Here is a 22,042-nt window from a genome sequence, read left to right as displayed (position 1 = left end):
TTCCCCCAAGCTTTCTGAAGATCAGGTTTACACCAAATACCACCTTTCTCTGTTTTAATGTCACACTTGTCACATATCTGATACAGTTTGCAGCTACACTTTTCACATCTGTTAGTTTTGTGATGTCTTTTAGCATCATCTGTGGTGCCTCAGTGCCTTTTGGCCTAGTCGTGGGCTCTGCGCATCTAATAGCAGGCCCTGTCTCACTGTTATCTGCCATTACAAGATAATGTGTCTTCTGCTAATGCAGGATAACTATATTTTGGCAATAATAATGCAAAATAACTTTCCTTTGTCACAAATGCAAAATAACAAGTTCCTCTCCTTAACTATGCAGAATAGTACAGGAAGATACACATTAACTGTTATCTGCCATTTGTACAAGATAACATGTCTTCTGCTAATGCAGGGTAACTATATTTATATATCACCATAAGTGTTGTTGTTGTTTTTTTTACACTAGAATAACACTTCAGTCTAATGAAAAGAGTGGAAGGATAAATCTGGAGACAGGATCTTCATAGTAGATGAATTTTATTTGCAGAAGTTCTTCAGATGGAGTGTAGACTGAGTTCTGTTTCGGTCTTGTCACACAACTTGTCTCCCTTCCTGTCTAACTAAATGTGTGAAAGCTTTCCAATATATAACAAGTTATTAGGTAATTTATGCGATAAGATATCAGAGAGGCTTAGCTCATTGTATGATAACAGTGTCTTCACATGACAACGTGTACCACTTATCTATCTCCTTACGTACATTCCAAGTATCCTATGGCGAGGCTTTTCAGGTCAGAACTTCCTGGAACAGAATACGCTCACAAATAATAAGAATCAGCATAAAGAGGATAAAACAGAGAAAATAAAGGAAAATTAAATAATTTTCTGAAACATTAAAGGAACCTCAGTAGGCTATTTTTTTATTCTTATTTTTAATATTATCCATTATTCCATTAATTTCATTACTTTTTCACCCTAAGAAAAAATAAACTAACTTCTTTATTTTAGTGAAGCTGGGTAAATGCACCAAGTTTAAACTGGAGATAAAGGTATACACTGCTAGGTGGTATTGTAAATAGATAACACACATAGCTTTCTTTCTTTTTCTGTGGTGTGACATTTTTTTTACAGATATTTTGATTACAATTGTTTTCAAATTTGTTTAAGATAATTGGCAATGAAACTATAAAATTACATTTGATTTAGCTAGCTAGGTTTTGGACAGTCAAAAGAGATGGTAGTATCTGAGTAAGGCTGAGATGGTAGTATCAGATTTGTCATGTAGGTAAACTTTTGTTTAACAGATATGTTGAAGAAAAAGACTAAACTGCTTGCTATGTCCATATATGTCCATATATAATTTGATTAAATCTCGACCCTTCATACATTTTATTGGGATTTTACTAGAGACACCTTTAATGACCTTTCTATTAAAAATCAATTCCTGTTTCCTGGATTTAGTGTAAAACTGTAAAAGGACAGACAGAGACGGAATGAAATGTTATTTTAGAAAGAGAAGATTGGTGATGTGACATATTGTAGCGATGTCTCATGTTGTCATTTCTTTGAATGTCAAATTTAATTTTATTGTCTGATACATTTCCTTTTATTCAGTTTGTCATACATGTTCTGCATTCTAGCACAACCAATTAAAGCAAACTTCAAGTTCTTGTGAAAATAGCATCAGTGTTGATTTTCCCTCATTCAACAAGCCTAATTTCAAGAGGCAGACAGAATTCAGCCTTAGATCATAAATAACTTTCTTTTCATGACCCATTCAAGTGTTTTTGGAAACACTAATGTAGTGCTCCAGTCTGTTCCCTACAGACGTATGCAGCAAATGAAACATCAGCCTACCGCTTGTCATTATCTGTCTGAGTTAATGCAAAACAAATGTAGAGTCAGACTCTTTCATATTCACATTGTAAGCTGCCTGGTCACAGACGCATCAGAGCTTGCAGTGTACCGTGCAGCGAGGGAACCGGGGGTTGACGGGAGGGCTAGAGTGTTTGTGTTCTCTCCATAGGAAACATAAAACGGCACTCAGGGGTGAGGGGGTAATTGCCTGCGTCTCTCAGCTCATGTAGGCTAATGAGGAGCCGTGTTGGCTCTAATCACTACAATAAGAGAACAGCTTCTCGCTCCCTCTGGAATGTTGTCTGCTGTCAAAGCGCTGGATGGCTTTAGATGGAGATGCATAACTGGAACAGAAAACAGAGAGATCTGGGAACTCAACATTTCAAACACCCTTATTTTAGTTTAAAGGAAACTCAAACCTCTAGGATTTGTAAAGTTAACACTAAGTAGACAAAAGCAAGGTTGATAATTAGAGTTTGTTGTAAGATGCGCAGCAGTAAAGCAGAAAAGAGTGGTTTGATATATTTGGGCCAGGCACTGCACAAATTTAGTTTATTACCTTTATTCAAACTTCTACCTGCGTATTTCCGTGCATCCTTATAAAGGCAAAATTCCCAGTTAGTCTACATTGTTTTGATATTTTGACATATATTTGGCTGTACGTGATGGACTGATGTCCCACAGAGGGTGTATTCCCGTCTCGCACCCGGTGTTCCCGGGATAGGCTCCATATTCACCATGATCTTGATCAGGATAAAGCAGTTACTGAAGATGAAATAATGAATGAATTTATTTGGCTGACGCTTTTATCCAAAGCAGTTTACAATTGAGACAGGACAAGATTCCTAAGATTTTCTGCTTAACAGAGCCAGGATTTGAGCAAAGTTAGTTGAAGGCAAAATCTCAGCAGGTTGTGTCTTGATTAAGTTCACTTTCTTGTCTATGCATCTGAACTCTGCACAGTTGTGCATGAAATGTACCGACTGAATGAAATGTGTTTTGATTCTCAAAAATCTCTTAAATAACACAAAAGCAAATGTATTTATTTTAGTAAAGTTCCTCACGATCTCCTTTTTGTCAGCTCCAGAAGCCAGAGTCAAAGGCTGCACAAACTGTACTAAAGCTGATTCTGTTGAAACAACCGCAGTATTCAAATGTACAGCTCTCACTTTATTTCAACACGATCCTGATGCAAACCCTCGCTCAGTCTCTCCCTCTCTCCCTCTGTCTCACTCTCTCTTTCTCTGTGTTTAATTTAAAGTGCTCCCCACAGTCTGCCTTCTGTAATGTCCTTTAATGATTTAACTTTGCAGCAGTTGTAAGATGACTCGCAGGGGAGCAAGTCGCATTAAATAAATAAGAGTGATAAAATTGCCAGAGCTCTCATACATTTCAAAGCTAATGCGACTGGCGATGTGCTAGCAGCACCTGCACACAGGCTTGCTGGAGTAATTTGATTGATTTGTTGTGACAGGAGCCAAATAATTGAGAGTGAGAGGTGGCGTCGGAGACAGGGAGGGTTGCGCGGCGCTCGCTCTCCTAGGCAATCCCGGCAGAAATTAAGCTTTTCATCTCCCATACACCTCTGATATCGCTCCAGTTCCTTCTCCATCCTGTTCTCTTGCCTTTTTTCCCCTGAATATTGTCTGACTTGAATAAGCAGCTTGCAAGTATGTTGCCAGGTGACTGCATATGACAGTGGGTTAGAAACAAAATAACACAAATTGTAATGTACACACAGACAGGCTATGAGGTGGAAATACACATATATAGAGCACCCCGTGTCATCAAGAGTACACATCAAGGGACAATTGAATGAAACCGAATGAATTTATTTTCCATATCATTTATTTTCCATATCATGCTCAAAAATTATTGCTTTATGATTAAAATATAAGAATGCATGCTTTCTATGTATGAGTCCTTTTATTACAAAATAGGCTCCAAATCAAGAGAAGATTACATCTGCACTGCTCTTCAAGCTGAAACGCTACAGGCAATGAGAGTCCTTCGAGTGTCTGCTAAAATCCTGCTGTTACTGTTTGGCGTATTTGTGGCATTTGTGGTCTTGAAGCGGACTCAGCAGCCGCCTGGTCTGCCACATGCTGTTCGTTTTAAATGTGACTGGTGGCATTGTCACTCTGTCTAAATGCTGAAAAGAAGAAACAGCCACAGCACGCATAAGAGAGAACGAGGGAAGATTGAAATAGACAATAATAATGATAATCGGATATGGCTTTGTCTGTTTCAATTGAGCCGACCTCTTTGTCTTGCTGCTTGCATGGTAAAGCACGGAGACACAAACATGCAGTGCAGAAACTCCAGGTCAGGGACGCACAGTCTAAAATAGATACTTCTGTTAATCTTGACATGGTCCGTCATTCCTTCCCTTCTTCTTTCTGCATTCATCATCCTCACCCATGTTTGCTATATACTGTATATTTTATGGTAATAGCGTCAGTCTCCAAATAATTGGAGAGACCCAATAAAGGTTTTTAAAAGGTTGCAGCCTTTTGACGTTTGTCTCTGATGGGGAAGTGGTGCAGAAAGGCCTGAAATGACTTAAGCTCCTCAACACTGGCATTAAATTAAACAAATCGCTCAGTGCGCACTTTCTCTGGCATGGTGCAGGCTCCTGAATTTTAGCTGTCTGCCTGTGCTCACTCAGATATTTAAATAAGAGAGGGAGAGCTGGAGTCACAGAGATGGACAAAGACTTAACACAGGCAGGGGATGATGATGTTGATGGAGAAGAAAAACAGCTAAGGTAGAAGGTAGAAGAAGAAGCATGCTCAACAAAAATGTGCAGGGATGGAGTGCAGGGATGTATGTGCTCAGATGGAATATGGACATGAGGATGTAGTTAATATTGGCAGGTATTGAGGTAGTTGGGATGTAACCAAATATGAATACATTATTTGAATTGAACAGATAATGTGCTCTAAACAGACACAAATACATACGCGAACAGGAGGCGCACTATTCACAATGTTCCTGTGCTCATTTTGTATGAAGTTTAGCATCTTCATGTCACTTCCCAAAATAGCCACTGCTCCATATAGCCTACATAGCCCTTTGTGTTGCACACAAATAAGCCTATCTCTGCTAGGGTTTTAAAAATATATATTTAAAAAATAATAACTTGTACATTCATTGTGCATGTGTTCATTGTTCTTTATTAAATGAAAATCTTACTGGACAACCAAACAGGCACTATAATTGATATAATTAATGAAGTGAAAGGTAGGAAAGATGTAAAGTTACAAAGCAATACAATGACAATGTGCCTGATCTTTTAATTTGGTTTAATGAAATAAGAAGTTTAGGTTGCTTAAACCATCAGCTACAATTTCGTAGACTTATTCAAGTGTAGTTCTTTTTCATGTACTCTCCCAACTCTTTTTCTCCTCTGAGACGTTCACCTCTCCATTATTAAAGGTCTTAGTGCTTGGCTGCTATGTTGCGATTCATAAGCGTTCAGTGACAACCCATCATCAGGCCTTGGAAATGGAAATTGATTAGTGATTTACATGGTCAGTGAGAGGAGGAAAACCAACGATATGTTGTAAATGAAACACTACACTTGGCAGTATAGAGAAAGAGAAAGAGAGAGGGAGAGATGGTAATCTGGTGGAACTGGCATTCTCCTTTGGTTGAATTGGGTGACGTTTTTACATTTATCTCAGTTCCGCATGAGTCGTAATGCTAATGGTAATTTCATGGGAGTGAACTGCAATGAAAAAGGGGTTATCGTACTGCGACGACAATTGTGTTCTGTCACCAGAGTGACAATATGTCACTCCTTTTGTGTGTGTTTCTGTATGTGCATGTGAGTGTGTGTGTATAATATAACATATTGCTTGGTACTCTGACTATGAGAACTGAAGCTTCAAGCTTTTTGTTGAAGCTTTTAGAGAAAGAGGTAGAGATTTCTAACACCCCTATTGACACAAATATGTACCTTTTGTGAGAACGTGAAGGCAAAGGTATGCCATTTCGTGTTAGAAGAGCGTGAAAGTTCTCTTTGATAGATGGAAAAGTTGCTAAAATATAGGGTGAGGTGCAGAAAAAGAGCCTATGATGGGCTAAGCCTGCCTTTTAGTTCAATCGCTTGGAAAATGTGAAGTTTAAAAGGTCTGTCCTGTATTCAGTTTTTTTTTCTGTATTATAGCTCATTGGCAATGTTGTAAGAAAATACACTTTTCCATTTTTTGACGCTTATATTTGAAAAGAAGGGGAAAAAAACACTTTAGTGTTATAGTGGTATAGTGCACTATGGCTTGAATGTCAACAGCAATCAATATTAACCTAGCAGCTTATCAATGCCCACTTACCCAGGAATCAATACAAATGCTACACAAATCCAGCCATGTCATTATAACCTCAACATCTAATCAATATCTAAAGAATCAACCTATCAATACAAATCAAACAGTTTTTCAATACACATACAGGCTGCTCTGGCTTCTCCATTCAAATACATTCAGCCATAATAACAAATCGATAGACCTTAAAGTGCTGCAATATATTTTAACCAGGATCGCTCCTCAGAAATGGATCACTTCCACATTCAGTCATAAGAGCTCTCTGACATACAATGCTGCTTTCACTTGTCATTTCATATCAGAGAGGGGAAAAAAGAGATGAAAACTCAAAATCTGAGATGTTCCAAAAATCGAACCCTAGGGTCACGTGAAGGTCTGCATCTCAGATAACGTGTTCCTCTTCTCCCCGAAACACAAGACCCTGTGGTGAGTTTAAACTCAGCAGATGGTGCTGAAACCAAGTCCTCTTTGGAAGGCGAAAAGCAGTGGCTAAAAGCTGTCTGCGGTTTCTAATTGCTGGTTCAGGGCCTAATTACCTTAATTAATAGCCATGCTTTCTACGGAAGGTGGCGGGGTTTAGGTTCGGAGGGGGGGTCCTGTGTTAAGTGTTAAAGAGGGCTGAAAGAGGCCTCAGAGGAAGGACTGGAGAGTGTAATGGTCCCCAGGGGGTCCTTGGTGAAGGCACATAGCAGCTGGATCATGTAGCACATGAGTAGACCACAGATATCTATTACATCCAAAGTCTTACATCTGCCCCCAAACTGCTAAGAAAGCCGAGAGCAAAGGAGAGACAGAGAGATAGCTTAAGTGTGTCTTTCTGCCATCAAACATGCAACTTCTCACCTTCCCTTTCCTCCTTTCCTCCTGTTTCTCCCCAAACCCAACCCCCCTCCACCCGCCCCCTGGTCATTAGGGAGTTTGGGTTACACTCGCCTGACAATTTTCCCTTTTCCTTACACTCAGCTACAGCTAACATTAGGCTCTCTCAACCTATATTTCTCCTGTAACCCTAATAAACCACTTGATTCATCTTTCCTGCTGATCTTTAATTCATTAAAAACTGAGCATTTGAATTTCGACAGATATTCCATATGAACTGCATTTCCCAAAAACAGTGTATGCCCAAGTCTCGTCCTTTCTTCAGTGGATAATCGGACCTGAATACTATACATTTGTACCTGCTGTGATCATAAAGATTATGATGCTCATACCGAGCATCCTTTTAACACAGTTATTTCTGTTTGACTTTATAGTTCACAACTGTAGAAAAGTAATGATTTATATATGAGTTTTCTTCCTCGGGGAGATTTTCCATGACAAAATCACCTCTGGCTTACTTGCTAGGGATCTGTTTTGTGGCAATCTCTTTTGTTAAAAGCACAATACAAATAAAGGTGAATTGAATTAAATTGAATTATACTAATTCTCTGACAATACTAATTCTCCGACAGAAAATATTGCAATATTACAGACACCTCTGTGTGTCAGTACTAGAATAGCACACATTTAGTCTCTATTCAGCGTCCTGGCATGATTTATCTTCTCCTAATATGCTTTCTGTGTTAAATTTGCCACTAGCAACATTCAGATATTCAATTTACTCCCACCACTGAATCTTGAAAAAAGTAAAGAAGAAGAGGAAAAAACATCAGCTTATATGAAAATACACTTTGCTACCACAGCTCTAGCTGCATCTCACACCAAGCACCCCCTTGCATACCCATTACCTCCATTCCCTTCATTTCCCATACCCATCACACACTTTGTCAGCGTTTGGCTCAAGTTGCTTGTGTAAGTTTGGGGTGCATACATACATTTGCTGTGATGATATATTGTCCTGGAGAGGAATTTCATTTACCTCCGCTGAACCTGTTGCTGCTCACCGAGCATGATAAGCGCATAAGCAGCGCGCCACTTCATTCATCATACATCGCTCATGTGCCTTATAGGCCATGCAGAGAGAGAAACCACTAAACCGACAAAAATCGGGCTGCCACTTCACAGAAGAGCTGAGCTTCTATTAAATGCTGCGTGGAGAGAAACAGAAAGCAATGTACACATTACTTTTTATTCAGAGATTTTTTTTTGAAGTATAATTTGCCTCACTTTTTGTTTGGGCACTGCAAAACAACAGTAGCTGGGTACATAATAGAAAGACTGATGGTATACAGTGTGTTGAATATGTATCTGATCTGTCTCTTGATCATATGTGTTTTATATCAGCAATTTTTTACTCCGCTCGTGGTTTTGCCTTCACTGGACTGGTTTTAAAGAGCATTTAACATCACAGGCAGTGACTTGTCAGTGTGTGCATCAGTAATCAGTAACACTGCAGTACTTGTGGGCATGATGCCTCTCTCTCATTTTCTCTTCTTTTTTTTTTCTTTCAACTCTCAAACTCTCCTGTCCTTATCCCCCCTTCTCTTGGTAAGTGCGAACAGATTTAAAAGATGAGCAAAGGGAATAATTAAAGCCAAGATGGAGGGAGAGAGAAAAAATCCCATTGTTTGGTGTTCATCCCACGGAAATCTGGCTTGTTTTTACTCAGCTCTTGTTCACACCAAGAGTTGCTTTGCACAACAATAAGTCCTTCCTTTCATTTCTACATGACTGCCTGGGTAAGTTTGCGCTCATCTATCCCAGTGGTGCAGAACAGTGGTGCAAAAAAAAAAACATGCAACAAAAAGGTGTTTTTTTTAACATATATTTTAGACAGAAAGCAGTGTGCTCCATTTAAAGCTCTTTCGGTGCTTTTCAGGTAGGCTCTGTGTAAGTAACCTACTGAAATAATCCCTCTGATATGAGGAAGACAGAGTGCGAAGGCTGTGGTCCATCTCTGGATCGGCAAATGCAGCCCCCTGTCCCTCCCCACATGCACACACACACATACACACACATACACACACATACACACCCCCCTAAGGCTTTTACTGTCTGTCAACCAGCACTCTGTCTCCCCGACGCATCAGTGCCTACCTCTATTGATTTTTCCGCCCACTGAAACTGCCGGGTGAGCATAAATTTTGCATGAGGCTCTTTACCCACTGCCACACACTCAATGGATGGAGAAGGGGCATGGGAGAGACCTCAGTGGTGGTGGGCATGGAAAACTGAGGCAGACGGGCATCAGAGAGTGTGAAGAGTTGACCTCTGAGGGAAGAGAAGAATTTCTGAGGGCTAAAGATGTATTTGAATTACAGGGGGTGTCTAGAGTATAAGACTCTTTAATTCCAGCCTGAGGCCTTCTAGTTATTTCAAAAAACACATCAAGGGAGGTGGATCAACATCATTTATTGTATTAGTAAATATGACATCTTCAAATGGGCTACAACTTTTCTCAGATGCAAATTCAGCAACAGCAGCAACACTTCATCAGCCACAGGCTCTTAAAGCAACACCGCTGTCAGGAGGCGGTAATGTAACCTGAAAGAGCTGCCTAGTCTATCATAGCAATGCGGCTTTCTTTTATTAATCAAATTGCCATGACCTCTTAACTTCTGCAAGTAAGTTTGCAATGAAACAAGATTCGATCCTGATAAGATAAAGCACCACACCATCAAAAATAGTCACATACTCCTGTTTAAGATCAAGACTAGGACCCATTTTCCTGTAACTTCAGGCTTTGTGGATTGGAGTCTCCTAACAACCATGGTTTGGAATACATAGCACAATTGGCATGCAAAGCAGATCATCATCTCTATAAACTTTTATTTATAGTAAAATATTTCAAATCATAGGGCACTTTTCTGCCTTGCTGTCTTCAAAGGGATGACAGGTTCAGTCCTGTGCTCCTTGTGCCCATGTGAGTTTCATAAAGGTTCGTCAGTCTCCTTCCACCTGCCAAAATCATGCTGGTATGTGAATTGACTAAATTAAATTGACCCTAGGTGTAAATGAGTGTACACATGTGTTCACATGAGTAGCAGTACACTATCTTACCTCTACTTTGATCATTTGTATTTTAAAAAAAATGCAAATGAATCTTCCAAAGAAAAATTAACATAGATAAAATACATCCTCTGTATATCCTCAGTATAGTATCCCTTCATGCCCAATGTTGGAATTTTATACACTGTCTGTCATTGTGATGAACTGGCCTTAGGAGAGTCACTTTTTAAGAAAAAAAAATCATAATTTTATTACTTTTAGCCTTACATGAAACACTTACTACTTTTGCTCCTCAACTACTTTTCCACCTCATCCTCCCTGAAGACACTCCCAAACCCCATCTAAATCCCCCTCTAGGGATGAGAATACTGATATAGGTGATATGTCGTGTATCTCCTAGAGCCAGCTCTGTGTCCTGATCCCAACAAGCTGCTTTCTCTAGTCTCCTGAACCCTCTGGACCACTTAGGCTGCCTATCATTTAGTGCTGTCTGATCCCTATCCAAATCGCTGCTTTGGACCTTTTAGTACTGTCTGAGCCCCAAGGGTAAGGAGTAAGGATGTGATGTAGTGCGCACACACACACACACACATTATCTGGCCCAGTTGTGTAAATGGTGTGCTGTTAGGACACGCAGGTGCTATAGAGTAATGGGAAAAGTAGCTACTCCTCTCCTTCTGTACAAGGAGCAAAAATAGCCACGCATGCTGTCCATCCTGCTCACCGTGACCTCTGTGTTCACCTCTGACAATCAGCCACACGCCACACAAGCACGCACACACACACACACACACACAATCTGACAACACTCAAACACAAGACAAGTGTTTTTTTTTCAGTGGCAGCTCAGAGACAAGAGCTTTCAGAATGGACAGTGAACAACACACAATACACACACTCGCACCCACACAGACACACATAGGCTATACAGGGGGCCACAGAGGTCAGCCAAACAAGGTTCTGTTTAATAGAGGAAATCCTGTGATCTGGTCTGGTGGTTTTGTCTTCTTGTCTCCTTTCTCATGGCTCTGGGGTGAGAGTGAAGTAAAAATGAGTGCTAGATTAGAACGAGTCCGACAAGAACAGAAGCAGCCAGACGTCATGGCAGCCTTTTTTTTTTTTTGTCAGTTGCTCAGATAGAAAGAGGGGGAAAACATGTAGTGATGAGCTGTAATATAGGACAACCGTTTATTTAACTAACTTCTTATTTTGAGTGGAAAAATTGGAATTGTTCATAGTGCTCATATCTTACAAGAGTTTTTGCCTTGAAATTCAGGGTTTGTTTTATGCCAGTGAAATTATGGCACATGTCCACTTGCAAATTTTGTCGTTGTATCTTGCCACACTGCCTCTCTGATTACTGCTGGTGAGTGTGTGTCTGATTTGTTATGGTTGATGTGATTTTACAGTTTTGTTTAACGTTGTACCAAGCCATAAGCTTAAACTGTAGACACAAGTGCATTGGGGTTAACTTACTCAGAAGTAATTAAATGAAAACATTCATTAGCCGACCACTTAAGTAGCTGCTTACTTAACAAGCTATTTGGCTAGTGTTAGCAAGCAACAAACTTCAAATGATCAAATATTGTAATAAAATATAATTACGATTTCAAATATAATAAATTGCTCCTAGGTGTGAATGTTTGTGCATGGTGTCCATGGTGATGGACTATCCAGGGTGTATTTCCACATTCCTGGGATAGGCTCCAGATATATCACACCTCAAACCAGGAAAAAGTGATTGCTGAAGATGAATAAATATGATTTCAAATAATACCATATAATACCACATAAAGTTCAGAAGTAAAGTAATTACGCTCTGATTCTGATAGGGAATGAATGGAAATGGATATTCTTTTAAGCAGTGAGTCACTGACTCAGTCACACTTCCACTATTATGTAATTTTTTACTTTCTCTGTGTGTTAACTACTGTTCACATCACGTTGCTTAATCAATAAACTCACCACACATAGAAACCCAGGGGAATTTAGTGGTCTATTGAAATAAAAATGAAGAAGGAGATGAAGAATTAACTCCTATTCTGTTTGTAATTACTAAAGAATCGAAATGAAATAATTACAAGGAATAAATACCTAAAATAAGTTGTCGACACTTTCCCTCCTTTACGATAGCTTTCATAAACAGTAAATTAAATGTAATCACATCGAAGTGCCTTGATCAAAACCGTTTTCTATTTCTAATCATGTCTTTAGAGCCTACAGTGCATGATCGGCTCTGACAATTAGCTCCGTCACTCTCTGTGATTAGAGCGGACCCGATGAATTTGCTCTAGTCTTTTAAGGAGAGTGGAAGGTCAGCGGCTCTCCTTAACAAGATGACAGCATTTATAAAGCACTGCCGTTAAGACATACTGTTACCTGCAGTGGTGCCCACATAATAGGGCCACATGGGGGTTTCTTCAGCGCTTTCCCTGTCTGCCTCTCTCTATTTGTTTTTCTTCTCTTCACACTCCTTTTGTTGTTCCATCTCTTTTTCTGGACCCGTCACTGGAGGCGGGAGAAGGGCCTGCATTTGCCTTTGATCTTTCCTCAGGTCCCAATAATTTTCTGACAGAAATCTGTTTTTTTACCTTCTTCTTAAATTCGTTTTTTCCCTCCTCCCCTTCAGCCTTCTGTTCTTTGCTCTCCTTTTCTACCAGTAGTGCCGTTCCGAGTGCTTCTGAGTTGTGAGAGCGCCACATACACTTCGCTCTGTCAAGGCCTGCAAGACAACTTGCCCCAACATTTCAAGCATGAATTGGACTCTTGGCTTTTTTTCCGGGCGCAGATGCCATATATAATTCATGGCAGGGTGTGAGAGTGGTGTCAACGTGTCAGCAGATAGAAGAAATATAAAAGTGGCCTGTTTACTGGTCGAGAGACACTTTTTTTGTTCTTCTTCTCTGATTTTCTTGCTTCTTGGAGTAGAGGAGAGGATCAAATGCATGCCTGCCTGGCTCTCAAGCAGAAATAGCCACACTAATCAAAGCAATGCCAGCCCCAATATATTTTCCCAGTTATCTACAAGGAAAAAAAATCCTGTTTTAATAATTGAAGTACATAAATTAATTATGGCTACTGGTGTATCTGCTGCTGACAAATTAATCCTTGCTGTGTTAATATGAGTATCACTCTCACATCATGCATCGATCTATTGTAGTTCATACCATTTGGGGTGATTTGTTTTACTGCTAGTTAGGCTGCCAAATTGAAATATTCCAGCGAAATCTGTCCTGTCTTTGTATAACGAATGATTATGATGAATTGTTTGTAATATTAATGTAATGTTAACACAATACTGCAATGAGAAAATATGATTTTGCCCTGAAGTGGACAGAAAACAGGACTATACCATGACATCACGAAGAATGGTGCGCATATATATTTTGCTAAATATGATGTCTTTGTTTACGTTTACAAGAAACATATATGGAAGAAGTATGATATTCTGTGTTACGCCATTAAACAGCATAATTTGGCAGTATAGCTGTATTCTGCCAAATGAATCTATTTTGAATTAATAATGGCTGTAATCTCAATGTGCCTAATTTGTAACTGTAAAATAATGAGGCACCCAATCTGAGTCTTAACCACAGTAAGAACTGCAGTAGACGAGCTACAGATAAGAAGCAATGTGAATTACAATAAATGAACTCTAAGGGCCCTTCAAATCAGGGAATTGAAGAAATGCACCAACATCAAAAGAGACATCTTTAAATAGCCCGAGGCATGGTACTACACTTTCACAGAGGCTTCTAGAAGACAACTGCTCAATAATTTCAATATGGAAGAATGGAACTCAAATAGATTTACAATTGTATAAAGTTACTTTTGGGTCCATAACATTTTAGAAGGAAACTAAAAAGCCCACTTGGTAGCATTACGTTACATCTACATAAGCCTTAAATGAGAACTAACATAAATATACACAAATATTTATGAAGGCTTAATTCATCAGGCATAAAGACTGCTTTTGTCAGTTTCAATGTCAAGTCACCTTGCATAATTTTGGGAGAACCCAGAGGAAACCCATGAACACTGGGAGAACATGGCAAGCTTTACACGGACAGTAACTCTGTATCGAGGCAGCACTGTGCTGTCTCATGTGTTACTTTTTTCAATTTTCCAACTGCGACATTATGCTAACCTATGTCACACATCATCACCTTTATCATAACTTTGTCTATGTAGCTTTATGGCAGTTCTCATGAGCAGCTCATGTAGGAGTCATGTACTTCTGTGAACACTGCCCTTGAGTAAAATACTACCAACAGCTTTTTGATGGAATGCATGAAACTACTGCTTAGCTCTTAAAGCCATTCTTTCTTCTGCAGCTACCTCATCTCTCAACTCCCAACTCCAGCATCTTCAGCATCTCCAACAAATACAACAGCACCACCAGCAACAACAGCAGCAGCAGCGAGAACGGGAACACAGAGAGCGAGAGCAGCAGCGAGAGCGAGAGCAGCAGCGAGAGCGAGAGCGAGAGCAGCAGCGAGAACGTGAACGCGAACGAGAACAACATTGTGGGTCAGCACACCTCCAGCCTCTCAATCAGCTGCCATCCCATCATCCACTGACTCCTCCAATAAAGTTACAAGCCACTGGTCCTTCGACAGGCACCGCTTCCTCTTGTACCTCCTCCAGTCTTGGTTCAGTTCAGCCTTCACAATCTCCACCTTCTCACAAGCAGAACCAATCACCAGCACACAGCCTACCCTCGCCAGTCACACCTCCTCTGCCACTGCAGGTAAGCTCATAGTAAGCTCAAATTGTCATTATTCAAATGTACACTGGAAACACGCACTCTTGAGTTATGTAGCTGCGTTTTAACTCAAGGAAATTAAGGATAAACACCATGGTATACACTTTAGCTTAAAATAATAAAGCTTATGTGATACAAAGTTGATGTTAAACATGAGAGCTACATAAAACCCCAGTACATTTCCACCCAAAAAACAGCACTGACCAATGACCTTTATTTCTCCTGACGTCCTACAAGTTTATAATAGCTCATTACTCCAAAGCAGTCATTTGTGGTTGACATAAATGCTGAATGATGACTGAAGGAAAACTCTAGTCAGGATTTCAGCCTGGCATGGAGGCCTTTGAGACAGATCTATGTAATGTCTCCTAAATATGATGTCGCTCCACTTAAAGGACTCATTCTTCTACATTATTCACAACATGCCTGCAAAAATGGAGGTTTGGAGTGACACAGGGTCTGGGATGAATCTTAGAGAATGGGGCAGTAATTCAATTTAGTGATTGAATCTGTCTGGGGAAATCTTGGATATTACAAATATTGTTTCTGGAAGAGGTACTTGTTTGCCAAGCTGGTCCCTTTGAAAGAATGAAAATTGAAAGTTTATTGTTAAGAGTTCATTCTTGCCATCTTGCTTGCGACAGCAATAGAGCATTATTGAGGACGAAGAGCTTCAGAATATTAAGTTATGAGTTATGATGGTTTTGGTCTAACCTGATTTGAATCAATTACATGATAATTACTTATTGACATGTTTCATATGGGTGAAGTATACACAGCTGATGCTGCATTAAACTACTGGGATTTAAGATAGTGATCTTATGTGCTATTCGTTTGTAGTTTTTATAGCTTTTTTTTAGTTTTTAATAATAATTTGTTTTTAACCTGCAGAGTCTTGCTGATTTGTGTTTAAATAATAAATGTGCAGCATAAATGTGAACAGATATCATGTATAAACCACCACAATATCCAATATCCTTTACTAACTACAAAGTTTGTCTCTACTATCTATCTATCTATCTATCTATCTATCAATATATGTATGTATATTTATATATATATATATATATATATATATATATATATATATATATATATATATATATGCTCCACCTATTTCATTTATCCATCTGTCCATTTGTCCATTCATTTCTCCTCCTCTGTCTGTCTGGCTCTTCACTCCTTCTTTAATAACCTGCTCCCCCCTTTTATATCCCAGTGGTTTCATTTCAGCCAGAGGTCGCCTCCATGTCCTTCCCCACATTCATCAGCGTCATGGCCCTTTTTGCTCTGTGCTGTGGCCCCCTTCATGGCTCTCGTCAACTTAGGCCATTTATTTCACCTTCTATCCCTCTGTCAGGCCTTTACACATACCAGCTGGACCCTACAGGCCCCTGAGCTTAATGGTCCCTGGAGCCCACAACTAGTGCTTATCAAAAAAAGGCTCCTCAGGGACAACCAGTTATTGCAATATATATATATATATATATTTTTTTAACAACAGTTGAATCACATCTGATTCAATTTGGCATGCATTTTTTGAATCCATGCTTACATGATTTTTATACATTATATATACATTATTTAAGTGTTGTCAGGGTTAAGCAGAATTAAAAAGGGAATTGTGAGAACTGGCCAATATTTCACTAGCATATTTGATGATTTGATGTTTCACCAGTTTCTTTTAGTTTGTGTCAGGAGTTATGATATTGTCTGAGTCCACAAACACTGTAACACTGTCCACAAACACAATAACCTTGACGCAATCATGCAATGATGAAATTATTCATTGGTCAAAGAAGTCATTACAGATTAAACTAAGACATCTGCCAAGCTCTTTCCCCAGGTCAGAGTTACATTAGGGCTCATTACTTTATTGCCCCATTCAATGAGATTAAGTATAGTGGTGCCATAAATAAGTAAAAGGTTTACTGTGTCCCTAGGTCATAAGCAAGGACTACATCACATCAGGGCCAAGGACAGAGCCTTGAAGAACACCCTTTGCAGGGTCTGTGGCAGAGCATCAGTTTTGCACTGCAGCCTATAGGATTTGGCTTCTAGAGTTTATATATATAAGATTTTTTAAAAAAGAACAGTTTTTCATGTTTCATTACCTACTTCTTCAACTTCAACATCCAAACACAGTATGTGTGATAGTGAGAGTTGGATGAGTCCATGATTAGGGTGCCATTTGTATCCTATTGACATTATATTTTCAAATAAGTATGTAAAGTAAAGCTAAAAGACATTTTTAAACATAGATAATGGGTCCTTCACAACAATCTATGTATATGATACAAACATAAACCATTAATTTAAAAAAAAAAAAAGAAAATTAACTACAGGACTTAGAAAGCTTAGAAAAATGCCTGTCTCAGCTCACTATAAGCACACTTTCATTAATCATCTCACAACCATTAAAATACTTCAAAAATCATATTTTTGCATTAATGTGTGATTTAACAGCTCATGCTTAAAACATCCTTTTCCTTGAGTTAACCGTTAGAAGTTATGAAAAATCTAAGATTTATTGTCTCACAACATTCACTCAACCCTGTTACCTGAGCACATTCACCCCATGAATTCTGAATTTTGCATATTCCACCAGTCACATGCACAAATGAAAGAAAATAAGGGTATCGTTTCTTGGTCTCCACTGATATTTTGATATTGACAGATAAATTCACTTTGAACTTGATGCAAGCATGTCATCCAAATTATTAAAAAGAGAAGAATTAGGTAAATCAAATGTCTTTAATGACCTTGTGCCATTAGTATGGATGCTAGTTAACTACATTTTGTGTATTTGCTAATTCTTTGCTAATATTTTCAATCCTGTTACTCATTGAAAAGCAAATTGACAATTTACAAGAAACTTTTGTTTAAAAAAAGAAAAAATATAACTTTTAGGAGTTACAAGGGATAAATGGCACCCCAATCATGGAATCACCCAGAAAAAAGAGATAGAAGCAAGTGTGTGTGTGTGTGTGTGGCATCCGTGCTGGGGGGGTCTGAGCTCATAATTGGCTTTGCATCTGCGTCTGAGTGAAAGGGATGCACTGCATTTCACCCAAGTTTTGCTGTTGACTTCAAGGCACAGTCACACACTGACACTAAAAACAACCAGAGAATTACAGGAAAGAATGTTTCCAAGACCTCTGTAATAACCCCTCCTGGTAACATGGGCACAATACACTTTTTTCTTGTTCTCTCCTCCTGTCTTGTCTACAACCCTTGATGATCACTTGAGCATGGGAGGGCTGAGCAGATCTCCTATAATCAGAAAAGGCCTGAGGGCCAAACGAGAGACTGAATTGACAGCTTTGTGTTTCATAATGCCACACTGAGTGAGTCCAATGTTCAAAATGAAGTTAGTGTTAGCCCTCACTTCTTTCTTTCCTTCTCTCTCTCTCTCTCTCTCTCTCTCTCATCTCTCTGTTTTTACTTGTAGGCATGTTTTGAGTAGATCATGTGTCATGAACCTTTCGTTGGTGAAACATTCTGGCTTCATGTGTACTTTTGGCTTTAGCACTGATTTCTGCGTTTGGATTAGTGCTTTAAATACTCTCTGTAAAAATCCCAATCAGCTCACCTGCCAATGTGATAGCAACCAAAAGGCAGAGAGATGTGAGACAGAGAGACAAAGAATGAAAGAGAGACACAGAGACAGACACAGTGAGATAGGAGAGGTTCATATGTGCGTATAAACTGCTTGTGTGATGACAGACAGACACACACACACACACACACACCCACACAGAGGAGATTATAAAATTTGCTTAAGTGTGTTAATGGGCTGATTAGCATGGTGACTGGGATTTGTGGGAGTTGATTGATCGGGGCAGCAGGGTTTCTCCACGCTGAGAAAGCTCGGGGATTTGTATATGTCTGAGTGTCTCTCTGTGTGTGCATGAGTGTGTGTGTGTGTGTGAGTGGCCGATGTAAGCCAGTGAAGTGGCAAATTACAGCGGGCCTACAGCTGTAGGCCGACATTATGATTAATTTGATCAGTAATTTCTCCTGTTTTTCATTCTAATCACCGTGACCATTCTGCTGTAGCAGGTCTTTCAGATCTAATTAAGATCAATTCCGGTGTAACCAGCTCAGCTTGTATGCTCTCTCTCTCTCTCTCTCTCTCTCTCTCTCACACACACACACACACACACACACACACACACACACTAATCTGGATAAGAAGTAGTTTTGACTGTCCACATGTGCATGCGTGTTCTCTCTCTCTCTCCCTCTCTATCTCTCTCTCTCTCTCTAGGTGTAACATCACAGATTGACAAACACAGTGTGTATAGAGTAATGTAGTTCAGTGCAGTCGCACGTGTATGTGACTGTTTACTAGCAATCCTTGATCTAACCCGAGGTGTCTCTCTATCCTGGGGTCCAGCCAGAGATTGAAATTAACTTTGTAGGTCACTAGCTAGTCAGTATTGACTAGCTATTCACCCCAAATGCACTGCTATACATCCTAAATTTCTCAAATGAATCCATAAATTGAATAATTATTCATTTACTGTGTCACTGGAACAAGAATACAGCAAATAGTTACTGCAAAGATGATGTGTACATGTCTGTTCAATTATTCTGCTAAACTAGATGTTATCTTAAGCTAACATCCAGCAACCTGTAACTAAATATAAGACAGAGGACAATCTACAATCACATATTTTTTTTTCTCTGTCATAACACAGACAGTCTTGACATTATATGTTAGCTTGTAGCTGGCTTGTAAACAGCCCTTTCATGACCTTCCTGTCAGTTTTCACTGATGCACCTTTTCATCATTGCTTTTCTCTTTGCACCCTTTTTGATTATTGTGTACTCTCTGTTCCTGAATATGTAGTACTCTTTGTACTACTGACTATCACATAAAAAACAACAACAACAACAACAAAAACACTACACCTTGTTGAATTTGATCAGTAGGGTGCATAAGTCAAAGCTCAACAACTTCTGCATTAACAAAAACTCACAAAACTGTATAAAAAATCTAATAAACTCTAATAAACTCTAAAACTGTATAAAATTCAAAATAGACAATCTTTGCAAAAAGCTAGAGTTATGATCCCCTAACTGACCAACAATGTTCTGTATTTTTGTAGCTTTTTATACTATTAAATTCCAATTTTTGACAGTTTCTTTTGGATTTTATTTTATTACACATATTTAAGTTTCAATGAATTCCAACAAACAATAATAGAGGATAATATAAGCAATACTCATGAATAGAAATCCATCACTAGATAATATTGAAAGAATTCCATGTCATTGTGCGATGTCAATACTTCGGGCTGGTGAAGCAGCCAGATAGATAGCCTTTCAAGCCAGGTTATTTGTCATCATGTTTGGCTTAGCTAAGAACAGATAAACTGCAGTTTACATATGCACTGTTGCTGTGAGGTAAACCAGCAGGAGAATGGACAAGCTGAATAAAGGAAATGTGCAAGTTCATAATTGCTACCTTTTTATATAATGTAGTGACTTTTTCATTTTTGCCTGAGCAGCTCCATAAGGTTACCTACATATTAGGCAAATTTTGGCAATAATTTCAAGCCCTGGTTTTAACAGATTAAGGTATACAGTAGAGGAAGATGTCCTGTCTGACTTCCCTCTCTGTATCTTTCTTCCTCTATCTCTTTATCTCCTTCTGTCTTTGTGTCCAACCCTCAAACCCTGAGGCTTAATTACACACTACTACTGGCCAGCATTCGAACAGTGCCAATTTACTGTCAGAGCCCCAGTCCACAGACAACTCACCTTCACTCTTCTCTCTCTCTCTCTCTCTCTGTCTATTTATCTCTCTCTGCAATTACGCAGGCCTCTTCTCCTCCCTTCTTGTCTCTCTCTCGTTGTTCCCCTGGTCTCTTCTCCTCTCCTCTCATCTCTCCCTCCCTCTGCCTCCTTCTCTCCATTCTCCACCATTCCCCGGCAATCAGCCATCATTACAGCACACTCTTAAAATCCCATCTCGGCCAAGGTCAGCTGCACGCACACACACATACAAACACATACACATGCACAAACTCACACACACACACACACACACATATGCTCTTCCGTCTTCCACCACTGCTTTTATGCTCTTTGGGTCTTCTTCATGCACATGCACACACACACACACACACACACACACACTCTTCAGGGCCACCTTCAGTTTGCCGGCGTGTGTCAAAACCCTTATGACCAGAGTCCACTTTTCACCCCTTCTGCCCCTGAGTGAGAGAGGATGAGCTCACTGCTAATTATTTCATCCACCCATAATGGCCTGCATTGATGATCTTATTAGGTTTAATGTATCTATTTATTTTGATGGCGATGGCAGCAGCGTTGTAATTAGGTGTTCATTATAAAACCACTTTGTTCAATTAGCCACCCTCGCTGACTAAAGCCGTTGAGTAGAATAACATTAAAGTGCCATGCTGCTAGATCCCAGGTGGTTTCTATGCACCAGTAACCCAACGTGATAATCTGCTCATGTAGCGTCCTGTAGAACACAATGGCTAAATGTGTGTGAAATTATATGTCCTCTCATTTGATGGGAGCAAAGTGGAAGAGGAAGATGACTGTTGGCATTGCGAATGCCAGTCCAAGTGTTTGATTTCTACCGAGAACCTATTTTAATGCAGCAATAATTCTTCTCAAATTATACTTCTTCTAATTACATCATTCTTCACTAATATAAGTAAAATAGTTATTATTTACTTACTGTTTAGTATTATATTCTTGTGACTGAAGTGACCTTATCAGTAACCATTATTACAACATTATTACATTATTACACATTATTATTATTATTATTAGTAGTAGTAGTAGTAGTAGTAGTTCTAGTAGTAGTAATAGCTGTACTTGAATTAATTATATTCATATATACATGTATCTACTGAAGCAGTTTGGTACTATTTATTAATTTTATGTTACTTCTAGAAACAACCATTTTAGTTACATCAATCATGTTTCAGAATTTTGGACAGATCTACAGCATGTTTTCTCTTAAACTAAAGTAATAGTAATACAAAAGTCAATACTTGTCCACTTGCGTCCACAAGCTCCACCCATTATCACATCATATATCTGAAAAGCTGAAAAGCTTGCTTGTCAAATTACATGTCATTATGTTATACATACCAATTTCCTTTATTTAACATTATAAACCTCATTTACTAGAGTGGCAACACATGCAATCACATTGTATTTTTAAA

The 22,042-nt window shown here is 39.1% G+C and overlaps 1 protein-coding gene across 2 annotated transcripts in view; it reads left to right on the top strand.

The window, feature by feature from the left end:
• Window positions 1–22,042, top strand: part of pou6f2 (POU class 6 homeobox 2) — a 94,480-nt gene that overhangs the window by 34,146 nt on the left and 38,292 nt on the right. For both annotated transcript variants that reach the window (XM_026938181.3, XM_026938182.3), the window contains one exon: window positions 14,401–14,816. In XM_026938181.3, the coding sequence (XP_026793982.2) occupies window positions 14,401–14,816 (416 nt within the window). The remainder of the gene's footprint in view (window positions 1–14,400; window positions 14,817–22,042) is intronic.

This window comes from Pangasianodon hypophthalmus, chromosome 22 (genome assembly GCF_027358585.1).
Source record: "Pangasianodon hypophthalmus isolate fPanHyp1 chromosome 22, fPanHyp1.pri, whole genome shotgun sequence".
NCBI classification, from domain to species: domain Eukaryota; kingdom Metazoa; phylum Chordata; class Actinopteri; order Siluriformes; family Pangasiidae; genus Pangasianodon; species Pangasianodon hypophthalmus.
The sequence above is the reverse complement of the archived record's forward strand: the minus strand, read 5'-3'. Positions and strand labels throughout refer to the sequence as shown.